The 18,777-nt window shown below is 37.2% G+C and overlaps 1 protein-coding gene across 1 annotated transcript in view; it reads left to right on the top strand.

Annotated features, from left to right (window-relative positions):
* Positions 1-1,239: 1,239 nt before the first annotated feature.
* PIEZO2 (piezo type mechanosensitive ion channel component 2) overlaps positions 1,240-18,777 on the top strand; it is a 150,372-nt gene continuing 132,834 nt past the window's right edge. Inside the window, exon 1 of the mRNA XM_053466029.1 lies at positions 1,240-1,456. Coding sequence (XP_053322004.1) covers positions 1,393-1,456 — 64 coding nt within the window. The 5' untranslated portion in view covers positions 1,240-1,392. The remainder of the gene's footprint in view (positions 1,457-18,777) is intronic.

Below are 18,777 nucleotides of genomic sequence, written 5' to 3' on the forward strand. Positions count from 1 at the left end.
CAAAAGCTCCCTTTTTCACCTTGTGGGAAAGCGGAGGGAAGATGAAAAGAAGCATTACATGATTGAGAACAGAAGCAACAGGGTTACTAGAAGAGAGAGTGAGAATGGTTGGGTTGGGTATCTAAGGTAGACCAGGATAACCTGGAGCGACAGCAGGGCGAATATGAGAATAGGGTGGCAGTGTGAGGGTTAAAAAAAAAGCAGGTTGGAATAAGTGAGATAAGGAAAAACTGGGAGGCACAGAGCATTATCAAGAGAGTAAAGACATGGAGAGTCATAAGGAAAGATTAATAAAGATATAGGTGGCATTGAGAGGGTTAATGCGGGTATGGAAGAAGGGCAACAGGGTAGCTGAGGAAAAAGAAGGAATGGGAGAGGGAACAGGAGAAAAAGGGAGAAGCAGAAGTACATGTGGGGACAGTGAGAGGCTGCCCAGTGGAAGCTGTTTCTCTGCTCCAGGGGTCTTTGTGGGCAGCTGTGAGCAGTGTGGGGAGGCAGCACTGCTCCGGGGCTCTTTCTGGACAGCTGTAAGCAGTGTGGGGAGGCAGCACTGCTCCAGGGGTCTTTCTGGGCAGCTGTAAGCAGTGTGGGGAGGCAGCACTGCTCCAGGGGTCTTTCTAGCTCATCTTACACAGAAAAGGTTAATCACACAGAGGCAGCCTGCTAGCCTTGCTATAATGAGCCCTTCATTATCCTAATACCTTCCCCTCCTCCCAGCAGGGAGGTCCTAGAAGTGAAGCAGCTTAATGTTGCTCACTCCCAGTCAGTCCCTCGCTTTTTCAAACTGAACTGCAGCTTGCCTGCTGACACAACATCATCATCCACCGCTGGACCCCGTGGGCAGGCTTATCCTCCGGGACAGCAATGACAAGAGGCAGCTTTTAGGATGATTGCCCTAATTACTTTGCCACCTAGCACTGGGTGCTCCTGGGGATAAACGGAAGAGAGAGCGCAAAGGCTGCGGTGCTTGTGGAATTTGTAGAACTCCCTGCCTCTCCCAAAAAGAAAAAAAAGAACCTTTAAGGATCGCCAGTAGCTCTTTTCTAGAGACACTCATCAGACCGTACAGCAGGCTTCGGAGGAGTCCTCTAGATTCGGTTCGGTTATGGGACATCATGAGTTCTGCATGCTGTTTGCTGAGCAATAAAACCTGCCCCAAGCTCCACAGGGTACAGGGGGGCAGCCCAAGGGACCCCTCGCTGCCTGGGCTTTAATGCACTGCCTGTTCTGGACATGCCAGGAGACTGGTGACACCACAGCACAGCTTGCCCCAAAACAATGCCAGTGTGCGTGAGCTCTGCCCTTGGCTGGACATAAGGGTTATGGGAATCCAGTAGCGGGCAGACATCGCTTTTAGCTTTTGATCGCGAGTTACTAAACGTCCTTGGCGTGATGGCATCGGAAGTGGTGTGTGGGCTCATCTTCAGACTGCTTCTCCCAATCTGCCTTCTTGTTGGTGAGTAGATGTTACTTCTTATCTGATGTCCCGATATTTATCCTGCGTGCCCCCCCTGTCCGATGAAGACAGGAGTCCTTGGACGTTTTATCGAATCATTTGCCTTTATCACAATTTGACTAATGTGAAGATCTGGAGAAAAAAACAACTTTACTTTGCTACTTAATTACTCAGACTGTGAAAACTCGGATACCTTAATCTAAGAACACTGCTTCCATATATAATCAGGATGATAAAAAATCTAACTTTAGTATAGTTTTATCTAAATTAAGGCTAATAGGTCAGGATTATCATAAATTATATACTCATCAATATATATATATATATATATATATATATGTGTGACATTAGGTATACTGTGTATATATATATATATATATATATATATATATATATATATTAATGAGTATATAAATTATATGTGTATTATATGTATAGAAATATCTGTGTGACATTAGCTTATACTGTATATATATATATATATATATATATATATATATATATATATATATCTTCTTTTCTTAAAGTCAAGCATGTATATATGCATAAAGTATCTTAATATCTCCCCAATTTGATTTTTGGGCACTGTACACATGTAAATGATATTCCCTTACCTTATTTCCAGCAATAACACATTTTTTTGATTTACAATATGTTTTACTGATTAGATTTCTGCGGCAGCATAAAGCATTCTTCAAGTTGGAATTTGACAATTTATTACAGGGTAGAGGCAGGGAAATAAAACAAATGCATCCATTCAAGTGATTAGCAGAAATCAAAACTACATGGATATTTCACAGCATGCTCAGAAAGAAATATTGTGCTGAGGATTTTGCATTCTTTATGAATTTGTTCATTTCCCAAATAATGTCAATTTGATTATAAACAAAAACCCTAAATCATACCAAACAAAAGTTTTATATTACAAGAGACAGGTTTAACCTTTTAACTGTAAGAAAGAAATTTGTCTTGACACCCTACAGGCCAAATCCATATGCTGAACAGACATGGACTATAAAATACTACATTTATTGAGATGTAAAATACGTCCGTTATTTGGAATATTGTATTGATATTTCTGTGCGTCTGCAAATGAGAATTGTATAGAAATTGGCCTGATTTTTACAAAATCTTAATACAAATTAAGGGTATCTTTTATTAAATAAATATTTCATTTTTTGATATTGCAAGGTGCTTGCTCAATGCCACTTAAAGTGTTAATGCAACATGGCATCGCCACTGACTGCTTTGAGATATTGTAAAGAAATAAACTATACACAGAACTGAAAATACTGAATTTTCTTTACCTGCAAGCTCGGTAGCAGCAAAGCTAGAAGATTGAATGGGTTATGCGTTTTACACATTGTCAGAAAATGGGAAAATAACCAAGTTTTAGATGTTTTTTTGGAACAGTTTTCATATTATCTTACGTAGTCACCGTGCGTCTGTTCAAATAGAGTGGTTTTATTATTACTTCCACATACTTCTGGCCCTCCAAAAAAAAAAAAGAAAAAGAAAAAAAGATTGCTCCATATTCTAAGCAATAGGTATATCCGAAAGCAAAGGAACTCCTTTGTGTTTTTCTTAGCTGACGTGAGCTACTTCCTTAAACATTGCTATGATCCATTCATCCGTCAGCTTTGGATATAGAAACCTTCTGTATTCCCAGAAAAAAATAGAACGTAAGCTGTACCGAGCGGTGCGCGCTCCTTTGTGGTCTTTTCACCTACTCTAAAACGCATCAGTACTAAGTGTTTAGATGCGCGTTTGATTTCTGTGCCTTATAAATACTTATTCCATTATAATGTGGGATTCCTCTGCTTTACATAATTCATAAACTTTCCTGATGTCGGCTGACCTAATTGCAGTTTTAATCTACCCTGTGGTTGGATTGAAAGGCGAGAGAACTCAGCACGTGTCACATTTACACATTAAAATAGAATATATTTTGTGTTGGTGGAAAAATTATCTTTTTAAACCAATTAACGGACGTTGCTAAGAATTTTTTTTATATTTTTTGGCATGGGAATTTAAATACTGACAGCATGCTTACCGTACAGCTGTATAGTGCACTAAAACCTCTACATGGTGGCTGAGCACCATAGGAGTCAGAGTTAGATTGTATCGTTCTCTGCGTGGTAAGGTCAGGTAATGCCAATTGCCAGTCATTGCTCAAACATTGGAATAAAATTGGCTTTGCATGCCGTGTAATATAATGTATGTATAAATAGTCCTTTGCCACAATTGGAAGCTTACAGAAAATATTACATACGTGGTTCAAAAGAGTTATAGTAAAGCCCTTCCTTTCGTGTGCTGTATCGCCTCAAAAGAACAGCAGCCAACCACACGCTGCGGCTATTAGTTTAGGCCCTGCAATATGTATGGTAAAAGTTTTTGTATACTGTATTTATTGTCTGGTGCTATAATTAGTAGTGATATGTGCCTTAAAATGTATTATTTCGCCACCTCGAAATGATTATTTACGCAGTGCTTCTTACTGTACATACATTCAAGGGGTATGACAAGATGAGAATTGACAGACTAGGACAAACCGATACATTAGGTGGAGAGAGCCCGACTCGCAGGCTTACAATTTTTGAAACACATTACAGTCATGTAAAACGCGTGCTGCAATGACTCAAGGATTGGCAGTCCCTCCTCGCATAATTACGATTGTACTTTTATGTAATTTTATTGCCCTAGAGGGGAAAGTTAAGACATATATTGCCAAGGATGAGTGATGCCATTGATGTCAGTGGTTTACTGCACTGTATTAACTGCACTCATACCTCCCTCAGCCTAAGGCTTGTAATGGGTAATTGTGGCTGCCCAGCATATTTTGTCTAAATCACCAGGATGACGGGATTTAAAATCCAACATTTATATAGCACAGCATGGTTACTTATGCTGGATTAATAGTTGAAGTAGCCCAGGTTGACTAAGGGTGGTGAGTGTCATACTCATATACCAACTGGAAGGCTCCAGCTTCCTAGCTCAAAAATGGCCCACTGAAAGGATGAGATCCCAAAGTCACTCAGCTGTAATAAACAGGTTGTAATTTTTTGTGTTTCTTTAGAATGGTATTTTAGAGCTGACGTACATTTCTTTTATAATATGTAACGTGTGCTGGGACTGTTTAAAGTGCTCCTCGGGACATCATTCTAGTTTATTTCTGGAGCTGATAGTAGGGCTGGCTGACCCCTCCTCAAGCCTCTTGGTGCAGCAGATAGATAAGACGGCAAAGGAGCGCTACAGATACAGTATCGATACACACAAAAATACATTTCTGAAAAGCCTCCAGGACGGGAAAAAAGAAGCACTAAGCTGACGGGAGCTTTATTTCTAGTGAGCGTCTCTCCTTGGATGTGAAAAAAACCCAGAGGATTCAAAGCATAAGAGGTGTTAAGTGATAGGAACAAAATCTGTCATCGGGGGAGTAGATTACATCTCAAAATGCGCGTGGGTGTGGTGAGGTTTGGTGAAAATATATTTCAGTGAGTGTTATATTAATGTAATCTAACAGGATAATGACGGTTTACCTGAAATCAAGGGCTTTCGGTAATAGAGCACAAACAATATAGTATGTATGTGTTCAAAGGAGGGCAACGGCAATATCAAGGCGTTCTGGCAAATCCCTATAAATAGACAATTAAAAACACACCAGGTGTTTTCAGAGTGCGCCACAATATTAGATTACAGGATTTTAAAAGAACATGTAGCATCGCATCTATGACTGATCATTATCAAATTGCGGGTGTAGCCGGTATTCCGAATACAATCTACTGATTTACTATTACTTCCCCCAATGCTCAACAAGCATTTGGCTGGACTCCGTTTTAAAATCATGAGATTGCAGGCATATGCGTTTATTTTTTTTAAATTTGCAGAAACACAATTCCCATCATCCCCAAGTATCCAGATCTTGAGTTAATGGCGGTCTAAATTTCTGTATGTTGGTTGCGTCTTTTTTCTACCCATTTCATTGAATGTTGCATGCAATATTAAGACCCTATTGTGTGTTGTGTTGTCTGGCACATGCTGCTCTATAGCAGAACATACAAGTTCACGCAATGAAGCTAGTTTACAATCTCCCTCTAGATTGTAAACCTGAGAGCTGGGTCATCTTTACCTAATGTAAGCGTGTGTCTTAGTCTGTCAATTATAGTTTTGTCATACCCTTTGAATGTATGCATTGTAAGAAGTGCTGCGTAAATTATTGGCAATAATGATGCGTATAAATTCCACATACAGTTAACGTGTCATCGTATCTTATAGTTATCTATATTAAGTGGAACCACAGTGTATATTCATGCACAGCATACACATACAGTACATGTTTCATTACTTCATTCTGGCAGCATGGTGTCCAAACATCCCTAATAAAGTGCGCTTCCTAAGAAATATTGCATACTTGAAGAGATCTGGTCAACCCATCTAAACTGAGATCTGACGGCATATGGAGTTCATATGCGGTAAAAAACAAAATGATCATCTGTGCAGTTTAAGTAAATAGGAGTGACTTAAGTAGCGGACAAGATTTTATAGAATGCCTTGCGACAGTAGTTTGAGAAACTGGTTAACACATGTAGTATGGTGTAAGATATAGGAGCTGTTGGAGTTGTGAGAGTTAAAGGAAGCTTGTTTGTATGCACTGACAGGTCAATTTTACATTGCTCCAGGCCAAACATATGTGTAGCACTCTACGTGCACCCCTTTATACCCGGCAGACTAGACAATGAGTACGGAACACGCAGGCTTTGTCTGTGGGTGACGACACGAATGAATTCGGTAAATAACCATGATAGTAATTCTTATTTGATAATGCGTGCAGAAAATGTGCATCAATATTCTCTAGTTTGTTATGAATGTCTGAAATCTGTAATCTTCCCATGCTTCATGTTAATTATTATTTATGGTTTTCTGTGGCGCCATCGGATTCTGCAGCGCGGTACAATAGTTAATATTTTAGTACCACTCTCACTAGTAGTTGTACACAAATGCCCAATGTGTAAAACAGTAACATTCTAAAGCTATGCTGCGGAATAAAAATCAGGAATGACTGAATACGGTAGGTGCGCACGTTTAATCTCCTACAGATTTGCTTTTTTTAACTGTTGCAAAACATACTAATTTTTAAGTTACAGTTATAGAAGTGACTTGGTCTTACAAAGTAATTTCTAGTCAAAGTGCTTTATTTCTGCGTGCATTTCATTAAATTGATTAAAGGTACTAGTCCAGCTACTCTTTTTAGAAACTGAATGCCCCATTACAAACATCATTGCTTTTAGTGTTAAAAACACACATCCTTCCCAGAAAAAAACAAAAAAAATTTTATTATGTAAAATGTTGCCTCATTCTTCATGACACTTTGTTGTCATGTGACACAAAAGCAGGCATTGATAGATTGTCATAGAAACTGAAAAAGCATCTTAAAAAGTTACTGTGCCTTTTCACGCCATGTTCGGAGGAAACAATATAATGTCAGTTCTGCTAGAGTTTATATGATTAATGTACTATAACGTATTGCTAATTTGTTTTATCTAAGTGGGACAGCACCTTTAACTATGATAACAAAATTAGGAGCAACTACATTTATAAAATAGTTTATTAGATAAAGAGTAGAGGATTCTCCATTTCATATCTGTTCCAGGATATATGATAATTACTGGTGAAACGATTATTTTTTTATTAAAACCAATATGATAGGTGTCCATAGTCACTTAGAAGTGCTTACTTAGGTATCCGTTGGGTACTCGTTAAGCTCTCTGGATGGTTTTCTAAAGGATTTATACGAAACCTTCTTGCTCTTGGATTATGGAAGATGAAGGTCAGCAGCAGCAGTGGTAGTGCTGCAGTTTTACAGGCCCGGATCAGACACATCTTAGCCATTTGTTGTATTACTGAAACACCGATTGCCTGAATTTAGGAATGACTTGCCAACACCAGCAGCACCAGGATTAAACTTTCCTCCCACCTCTTTCAGACACTTACATGAAAGCAATTTCATCTCTGCCTTTAGTAAAATGTTTGTTATGCTGTCGTGGACTAAATGGAGGGATTTATTATACCTCAAGAATGTTCATATAAAAGGAATTACATTTTTTTCCCTCAGGTAATGCAAAGTTTTCTTTTGTGCGGCTGTAAGTGAATAATTATAAGGATCTCCTTCAACTTTACTCTCCGATGTGTATAGAAACAACTAAACACTGTGTATAGAAACAACTACACACGGGGAGGTTTCATCACACTTTTTAATAAGCCATTTTAAATTTTAGAGGGATGTCTTAAGTTGCTATATATGGCAAAAAGTTGCTGAAAAACTTTGAATTATGATACTACTTTCTAAATGAATGCCTTCAAAAATGCCTCAGTGGTGAGGATCTTAATTTGGGCTTATGTCTATACGTCTCCAACAGTTTAGGAGGGAATGACTGTTACCTAGGGTGTGGATACACACTATTTCCATGTTTCTGGAACATTTGCTCTTTCGCCCCTTTGTTTATGTCTGGGGTTTAGGGGATCCTTCTTCTCCAGGCATAGATGTCCCTCTAGTGCAGTCTGCGATATCTGGGACTCATACCTGTTCTCATCCCAAACTCTACCCTGTTATCGCCCCCTGAACTTTTCTTCCTGAAGCGCTCTTCCGCTGTAGGAAATCAAGGTTGGGCTCAACCACTGAGACCGACAACATTTCCTTCAGGTAAAGGCAGGACCTCTGTAGTCCTGCTAACCACAGATCCCTGGTGAGTCTCTAAACTGGATACACTTTGCGATTTCAGGAACTTATATCACACAACTTTTGCCTGTTTCACTTTTTTGCCATCTGAGATGGTTTATTTTACATGCTATGGGAACCAATTCTTTTTATACAAAAGAGAAGAACTGTTCTATTCAGTGTACCGCACAGTAGGAAAAAAGGTTCAGTGGAGATTTGTTAAATAATTAATGTTCTTGTGTCCTTTTAGAAGACAAAGAATGGTAACAGCTTTGATGTTCATATTGTGATCAATAAAAATAGCTTTTTTTTGCGTTAACTTGTTAGGGGAGCTACCTTAAATCTTGATGTGTTGTTCCACGGCAACATGATAAATTACTTAAATACCTTCAGCCAGGGGAATATGAGGACCAGGGCAACATAGAATAAAATCATAGCCCCTTTTTCTCCCAGAGACCTGTCGTTCTGGATATTAATTTGAGCAACAACCACACAGGACTATTTATCATATCTCAAGGAACGCACAGCATTTTGAAACACACAATTTTAGGGCAAATAAGAACCATTTGTCCCATCTAGCCTGCCTGTTTTTACTGATGTAGACTGAAACTTCAATCTGTCTGTAGGTTTTTCCTACATAAGAGGTACGTATTTACAGAGCTAGGTTAGCAAAGGTTAGAAGAGTTGGAGTAATTGTTCATGTTCCTCAAGTCACATGATCTTTTGCATGCTATTTTTCAATGTCACTGGCTGGCTGTAATGTTGTGGACCAGAAGAAACATTGCACTATTACCGTATTTTGGCTGTAAAGGATGCATTAATGATTAGTTTACACCGTAACTGCTACATAAAAGTGGTTAGAATGCATGGATTGTAATTTAACTCCTAGTCTACACCCAATTACGACTTCTTAAAAAAATTAGATTGAAACCACTTTAAACCAACTTCAACTATGTGGCTGAAGAGCATGCACAGTGTTAGTATGACTAAATGACATTTTAGACCATAAAAATGCCAGACTATGAACACTGCTGCCAAGGAGAGCAAAAAAACCCATAGTCTACCAATGATAATTGAAGTGTTTCTATGCAAACATATGGACTGTGGCATAAAGAAGGAGACACTACACTTGGAGTTACATAGACTTATTTATTACCATACCACAATCACCTCTATGAGGGTGGCATCTACTTGAAGCATGTATTTCCCTTTCCATCCCAATATTTTCACATTGATGTAATTGTTTGATATTTTTAGTTCCTAACTATATTTGTTCATTCACATTATTCGATGTAAAAGTGAAACAAAAATTGAACACAGTAGCAAACACAGAAGTATTCACACTGCTGTCTGTAGCTCACTTGCTGTGATGAGCTTCAACTGTGGCAAACTTGTGCTTACATCAGTAAAATGTTTTTCTTTGGTATTACCAGGCACGCAGTGGTTTAGATGTGGAATCAGCAGACCCTTTGCTGTGATTATAAGATACGCTTGCAAAATGTCTAGGCGCATTTGAGCAATTAGCCATAATCTTTAGAATCTGTGCTTCCAGATTTAGGATAAATACCTGAATCAGACTCAAGCAGACTACAGCAGGGAAGTAAAGAAAGTTTGGACGAGGTAGGAAGAAAAAAAAAAGAATTATAAATGGGCATAGTCAATATTCACAATAGTCCTTTAAATGTCAAACCTTCCAAAAGCACCTTGGTAGTTCTTCTACATGATACAAATAATGTAACTTAAAAAACACACAGAACCCAATAGTTATAAATGTGCCAACATGCTGTACAGTCATTTGATTAGAATATTGCTTTTTCCCTGTATGTTTATATTGGCACTCTGTGCACGGCTATATGTGTCCAAATATTTAACTTATTTTTTGGCAATATTTGTCTGAATATTTTATTTGAACTGCAAAATTAAAGACATAGACATGAATAGCAAAGGATAGGATGTTATAGTTTGCCCCTGGAATTTGCAATATGTTTATTTAAATTCCACAGGGGCCTATCTAACAATATTTTTTTAAACATTTCCCTATATTTCTAATGAATTAACACACACCATTTTCATATGTTGATTTGAATGGAATTCTCATTTTCTTTCAATTACTTTATAACATTTATATAATAAGCTCCTGTTTTAACTTGATTTAATTATTCTTTTAAGGTTATTTCAAAAGGGTACTTGAGGACATTTTAAGTTTATGTAAATTATTAAAAGCACGTTGTACCTGTCGAACACATGAGACCTGTTGAATTTTTGAAGGATCCCAATTATCCAGAATGTAGAAAAGAACAACTTTAAAGTTGTTTAGTGCAAAGTAAGAGCTTAATTTTTTAGCAGACTACCATCAGGTTAACAGTTATATCATAGAAATTATCTGTTTCTATATTCTGCAAATATTCCTTGTGCAATGGGTATCTAATGGAACTCACAGCTTACATTATATGACCAAAAGTATGTGGACACATGGCCATCACACCTATATGAACTTGTTGAATATGTCATTCCAAAACCATGGGCACTAGTAGGGAGCTGTGTACCATTTGAATATCCATTCAATATCCATATATCCATATCCATCTGCACAGTCACCTCCCTCTGACTACGCACCCCCCTTCCCACTGACCTCTTCTCCCCTCACTACATTAACTCCCTACATCTCCTCTCTCATCTCTAAATACACTCCTAACCGGTCTCTCCGCTCATCCAATGATCTCCTTCTATCCTCTCCTCTGATTTCTAGCTCTCATGCCCGCTTACAAGATTTCTCAAGGGCTGCCCCTGTCCTCTGGAATGCCCTCCCCCGGTCTATCCGTCTCTCCCCTGCCTTTATTCCTTCAAAAAATCCCTCAAGACCCACTTCTTTAAGGATGCTTACAACATAGCACATTAACGCCCTCCCATACTCCCATATTCCTTTAGCTCACCTTTCCTACTCCCTCTCCTCAATACTTTTACTAGTGTGGCTGGTCTATCCCTAACAACGGCACTTTTGCCTATTGTGTAATACACCCAACTCCCTCTAGACTGTAAGCTCTTTTGAGCAGGGCCCTCCGCACCTGTTGTCTCTGTTAGTCAATTTGTAATGTAACATACTACTTGTTATGTCCTGTCTACCCATTGTACAGCGCCACGGAATTTGATGGCGCTATATAAAACAATAAATAATAATAATAATAAATAATTTATATATATACCATTTTATAAAAGCCTCCACTCTTCTGAGAAGACGTGTTCCTGTGCATTCCATTCAATCCAAAACAGCATTTGTGAAGTCATGCATTGATGTTGACAAGATGGCATGACTCAAAACCAGCGTTCCAATTTATCCCAAACCCTGTCTCTATGGACCTCGCTTTGTGCACAGGGGCAAAGTCATGCTGGGACTGGAGATGGCCTTCTCTAAACTGGTGCCAAAGAGTTGGAACATATAATTGTCTAAAATGCCTTTGAATGCTGTAGCATTGCCATTATCCTTAGCTGGAATGAAGGGGCCTATCCCAGACCAATATCCCTTATCCACCAAACGTTACAGTAGACACGATACATTCCACTAGGTTCCCACGTTCTCCTGGCATCCACCAAACCCAGATTTGTCCAACAGACTTCAAGATAGCATAGTGTGATTTATCACTTCAAAGAAGACATTTCCAATACCTAAAAAATTATGCTAGCTTACATCAACTGATGGTGGTAACAGAAAGCAATACTATTGCATTTTAAGCCGTAAAACAAAATGGGTTTATAATATTTTATATAATAAATTGTTTTATTAGCTCTTTTATTAGCAACAGGATCAAACCCAGTTAGTTAGTTGACTGGTCTCTGCAGGCTGCAAAAATGTTAGGCGGTTAACACCTTTTGCCCTAGTTTAATTCATTAAAAAGAAACCGGACAAAACTACTCATATTAATGTATTAAAGTGGTAATTAAAACAAAATAGTTATACCTTCTTATTATACAAACATTGAATATAAGTAACACTGTGATACAAGTACCTCTTTTTAACTTTATAATGACGAAGTGCATCAGAAAAGACATGCCAATAATATAAAATATTTGTACTATAGGGCATATTACAGAGTTGTATGATCTCTCTTTAGTGCTGAATGTGAAATTGTTAACTAAAATGATATCTAATGCTTTATTGATAAATGCTCCTCAGAAAAAAAGATATGCTTCTTTGCAAAACTACAAAGAAACATTATTTATAAGACAACATGCCCACTGTCTTCAGCTTGAGGATACAAATACAGGGTCTTGACAGGGATCCAGATAACACAATGGTAGTTTATGGCTTTTAACCAACTACAGTTGCATATCAGTAGATCTCAATTGCCCTTTTGCTAAGCATCCAAGTCATAGCTTTCATTTGGACAAATAAGTGACAATTCATGGTATTATGTTATAAGCAGTAGTTGAAAATGTATGCATCTGGAGAAGACACAGATGACTGTATAATTAAAGACAGCGTGTTTGGTTTCCAGAATCTGGCTTGATAACAGAAACACATAAGTAGAATTTTTCTAGAACTGAGAAATGTTGTTAACCTTCATTTTAATGAAAATGAAGGAGCGCGGTAAGATACTAGGGCACATAAAGATATGGAAAGTCTATGGGGAACAAATTATTGGCAAACAACTGGAATAGAATGTTCAAGAAGCAAAACGTCCTTGAAACAACTAATTGTAGTTACAAACAATAAGAATAATCTAATGTGCATCTTTATTCTTAGTTAATTATATGTAGTTCGTAGAAAAACTATTTTATAATTGTAAGTGATAATAAGCAAATGAAACATGGATCAATAAGTGATGCTTTTTTAGATGCCATGTAAATTATCAGAATTATGGTAAATGAGAAGTGGTTTGTAAATTAGATCTTGTAAGGTTAGATCACGTTTCTGGTACGGGGCTGGGACTTGGTTTCAGTTATTGTTAAGTGGTTATTCCTCAACCTTTGTCCATGTCATATCTCTCATGTGTCGCTTTGTGGGAGGGGCAGCCCTTCTTTGGGACCCAAACCCCTGCCCCCCCTTTGATGTCCCCTTTTTGTAGGAGCTTCTGTTTGCTGGGTATGAATGTATCATAACGCAAAAGGTTACTGTGGGTATAAACATCAGAAGTGTGTTTATACATTAAATTGTATCAATAAAATACATTTCAATGCCTTCCTAAACTATGTAAACAGAAACATAGAAACAGAATTTGACGCCAGATAAACACTTGACCCACCCATTTTTCTGATGTAAAGCCTCAGTCTTTGGTCTTGTCATAGATTCAGGATAACCTTATACTTTTTCGATGCATGGTTAGGAAGCTATTAGCGGGTCACAAAAGTCACAGATGGCGTCTTTTCCCACCTTGGCTTGTCAGTTTTTGCTCTAGAATACTTTGGTTTACAGAGGAGTTCATGGTTGACTCAATGACAGCAAGGTTCCCAGGTCCTGTGGCTGCAAAACAAGCCCAAATCATGATCCCTCCGCCACCATTCTTGACAATTGGTATGAGGTGTTTGTGCCGATAAGCTGTGCTGCCATGTTTTTTTTTTTTTTTTAGAGAGAAAAAGGCTTTCTCCTGGCAGCCATTCCAAACAAACCATACTTGTTAAGTCTTTTTCTACTGTCATGAACTGTAGAGTCTGAGATATAACTCTTAGGATTTCTGCAATCTCTCCAAACACTGTACGGTCTGACCTTGGTGTGAATTTGCTGGGACATCCACTCCTGGGAAGATTGGCAACTGTCTTGAATCTTGATGGACTTGAAATTGTTTGGAAATGGCCTTATTTATTGTTTTATATAGCGCCATAACATTCCGTAGCGCTGTTAACCCTTCCCAGATTGATGGACAGCAATAATTGCTTCTCTAAGATCATTGCTGATGTCTTTCCTCCTTGGCATTGTGTTAACACATACCTGAATGCTGCAGACCAGCAAACTGCTTAAACTTTGGCTTTTAAAGAGGTAGTACACTTTCTGATGATGAGTTAATCAAGGGCATTTGCTTCGGAGCACCTGTGTGCTGCTTAGCATCTTGATTCCTATGGAAGCATATGGGTGTATTTTTTCACACATGGCTTCTCCATGTTGGCTTTATTTTTGTTGAATAAATCATGACACTGTGTAATATGCCATATGTTTTCATCAGAGGTTATATTTACCTAATTTTTAGATCTGCTAAGGAACAAATAAGTGCTGTTACGTCTTGATGTGTAAAAACGATAGAATTCAAAAGAGGGTGTTCTTTCTTTTTCATGTACACTTTAAGGTTCCTCTGTTTGACATCACTGATCTTAATCACCTGTGCTAAAGGAGGAAGATTTTCACAAGTGCTGTTGACAGTCCTGGAACGGAATTCACTATGATATATTACAAGAGACATTTATTTCAAATGTTTCGTACGTAATGTAATAACTGTAATCATTTGGAGGCTTGATGCTAACAGCATATGAAATATGGTTTCCTCCTAATGCTCTTCAGCTATTTCTCTTTGAAGGATTTTTAATGCATCATAATTATAATGCCTTCCAAATCTCATCTGGACGCTTAATTGTTACTACTTTATCACATTCTATTTTAAACTTAACATCAGTTGCTGTACACATTTCGCATGGCCTTGTAAATGAAATAGCAGGCATTATAGATGTTCAGCACATTCCAACTGCAAAATACATTTGAAACATACATCTCAAAGACACTGCAGTTTTATGAAAGCCAATGGAAATGACTGCTATTGATTGGTTGACTTTGTGTCTTAGTAAAGTATGTTTTAGTAAAGACAAAATTCCATTAGGTAAGTTAAATGATGCGCAATAGAAAACACACTGAAACATACTCAAGGGAATCTATTTCTTAAAATAAATAAATACATTATGATAGTAATGTCTCAGTTCTGTTCTTTAATTGTTTCTTTTCCTGTATCAGTTACTCTCAACAATACTGATTTAATCTGTAGATAAGTAGCAAACCTAACGGCCGAAACATTGGCTCAGTACATTTTTATTAGTTTCATTGTTCGCTATAATATAGAGCATAGAACAAGATTAAAACATACCATGGCCCTAGGTGATGGAAAAACACAGAACCAATCCAAATTATTCAGTTATTCTTAAAGAAAACATTAACGTGGAGGTTTTTCATAGTTTTCAAATACTGTAGTCACATTACAACGCAATACCGTAGTCTTGTGTACATGTATCTGGCTGCTACGAAAGGACTATTTTACATAGAAACAGAGAAAATTATGGCACATTAGAGACCTTGCTTGACCTCCTGGGTTTTGACCTTTGGCTTGCTACCTTACTATCCTGTCTATATCCTGTTCCAAGACCTTGGCTTGTTAACCAGTTGTGATCCTGTGCCACCTACCTTGACTCTCTGGACTGATTATTAACTGTTTAGTGTTTTGGACTTACTGCTTCTGGGTGTCTACCTCGTGCCTTAAAGCTCCCAGCCCAGTTCTTACAATATGCCTATATCATGCATGTTTATATTCACTCACTGTATTAGCATCTACCACTTCTGCATAACATACATTACCGCTTAAGTATACACTACCGTTGGAGTCACTTAGAAATGTTGTCCAGTAAAATAACATCAAATTGATCAGAAATACAGTGTGGAAATTGTTAATATAAATGACCTATTTCAATGGAATATCTTCATAGGCGTACAGAGGCCCTTTATCAGCAACATCACTCCTGTGTTACAATATAATATTTTCTTTCAGTGATATCTTCTAAGTAAGTCAGTTGTAAAAATATACCCATCAGGTTATATGTATCCAGATCTAAGACAAATAAATATATTAATAATAGCAATACCGAAATAATAAGTAAATTAACAATAATTTTTTTGGGGGAGGTGAGGGAGTTAAAACCACAACGGTCCCTTTAGGGAATAAACCCAAAAGAGAAAGTCAAAAACCCTAAGGGGGTTTCTTTTCATTTATGTTAGCAGGTATTCAATTTCAACTGCATGCAGTACATGTCTTCTCACCTGTCTTAATGGAAGGATATGGAGTAACAACCCAGCCCAGTAGTGAGCAGCACATTCTGGAATGCTTGAGCTTTGTTACGTATTTCAAAGAGATCTGGAAAAGCCCTTGACAGGTATAAATAAATGTGATCTCGGTAAAGTATGTGCACTTCATGCTGGTTTTAGATCAAGCGCGTTGCCTTGTGATTCCATTAAACATTTTTTGTTAATCTCACCACAGCAAATTTCATATTTCAAGCATTGCATCATATGTGCTTTGAGTAGCCTCAAAATTACAAGACAGTGTGTTATGCCTTCAAATCCCCCTTCAAATCTCCTAGAATGTATTTAGACTTGACAAAAGATTTCCATGTAATAAATGAGTATTATAAGGTTATTATAAGGTTATTATAAAGTATAAGGTAACCTAGAGAGGTTTACGTGGGTTGTAGAGGTGCTGTATAAAAGATTCGGACATGTTACACAGGTTGTAGTTTTATATATATATATATATATATATATAATATACATATACATAAAAACATATTTATTTATTTGTTATATTTCATTTTATTCTGGAAAAGAAATCCTAAAATACTGGAAGCTCTTTTAGGGACTAGTTTCATATATTGTATTATTTCTAGCCATTTCAAAGAATTGCAAAATATAAACATGGATCCATGGGAGTAGAAAGCTATGTTACTTATTAAAGAAACGTTTTTGCCAAAAAAATATCGTATGACGTAATGTTTGTTGACTATACTTCCAAAAGTGATTTAAGATGCTGTCGGTTTTGTAAGAAATCTTTTAATGTCTGAAGAGCAAGCAGGAGCAGATATGAAGGAGTTTGTTTAGGCAAAATTCCAGCAGTGTTACCATAGCCAGATTTTTATACTTTTTATTAATCCCTTGTGCGCAAACATTTGAATTGAAAAACAGTGAAAATGTGCATCATACACATGATTTCCCTTTGGTCCTTCCCAATGCCTCTAGTTTGGATAAATTGGGGATTCCTTAAGTGTTCTAACGCTGAGATTCTTAAAATGTTAACCCTATAATATCCTTTCACAATTTTATTGACCTGCTCACTATGGCAGCTAGGTGGTTCTTATGTAAACCATGACTTGTTAGTAAATGAAGATATTCTTCATTACATTTCCTTAATTTAAAAAGGGATTTTAGCTACAATGTTTTATTGAAAAAACCAATAACAGTGATGCTCAGGAATTATTAAATTACGCCAGGATATAAAATATTCATCGGCAGACTGTGTACCCCCTAGAATCTGTGCATTTGCTTTGAGACTTTGAAATCACTGAGAGTCAGAGGCCAATAAATAAAATAAAAAAATGTTTGACAATTAAATATAATTTCATTAAAATTGACACAATTTGTATCTGAAAATATGTGTCTAGCGGATATGTAATTGCCAATAACAACATGACCATTGTACGTCCCCTTTAAATTAACTATGTGGTGCAGAAATATCTGCATTCCAGTGTGAACATCTGCTGGCTGTGTTTAAGCTGCTCACAGGTACATACCAAGAAGTGGAATACTTCACATACCCAGAACTCCGGGGAAACCCATCTATTTATGCTTCTGGTAACAATCCCACCTCCCTAAAAAAGGGCATTCTTTTACATTAAAAAACACACCCAGAAATAAATCATTTCCAATAATGTTTTTATCATTTATCCAGCACATAATATATATATATATATATATATATATATATATATATACACACACACACACACACACACATATATATATATATATATATATATATATATATATATATATATACACGGTATATATATATATAAAATAAGTATACTGATTTATGCATGTACTTGATGTATCCAATAATGCCCACCTCTGTCTTCACAGGCATTACTAGATAGAAATTTTTTGGACATGAATGTTTCTTTAAAGTAGCTTAAGTGTAGAGGTGGATGGAGAGTGGAGAGTGAAAAGTCAGTCATAGCTGCCTGTCATTCACAAGGCCCCAGAGACATATTACTCTTTAACAATGCCCTAACCCTGACCCAGGGCAGCACCTCCAGCCACCTGCTTAATGGCCACTGCCCTTATAGCAGAGACACCAGGATATGATGTCATAGCTCAGCGCTGTGACAAAACACACACAGAAATAAATAATTTCCAATAATTTCTTAGAGTTTTTATCGGTTCTCAAGCACACAGGATATGATGTCATAGCTCAGCGCTCCGTGCCTATAAGTCAGCCTAGGTCACAATACGTTGCTGCAAGGTCCCAAAGACAAAAGAAAATGAGGCATTTAAACTTGGTTTGACTCTTGCTTATACTCCTAAATTCTTGAGATGCAGGGCCGAACAAAGCATTGGGCTTCAGCCCACAACAGTTTGCTTGTTTCTAAAAAAAAAAATAATAATAAATCAAGAGTCTAAAATTACCACTGGTGTTCCAAGAACTCTATTTGTGAACAGAAGGTCTTCAATCTATAAATAGTAGAACCAAATAGGTAGTATAGTTCATTTAAAGTTTATTTTCATTTAAGAGACAAATAAAGAGTGCATAAAGTCACATAATATGTTTTAATTCATTTTAAACTACCAGGTACCATTAAACCTGTTATG

This window comes from Spea bombifrons, chromosome 5 (assembly GCF_027358695.1).
Source record: "Spea bombifrons isolate aSpeBom1 chromosome 5, aSpeBom1.2.pri, whole genome shotgun sequence".
In the NCBI taxonomy this organism is placed as follows: Eukaryota; Metazoa; Chordata; class Amphibia; order Anura; family Pelobatidae; genus Spea; species Spea bombifrons.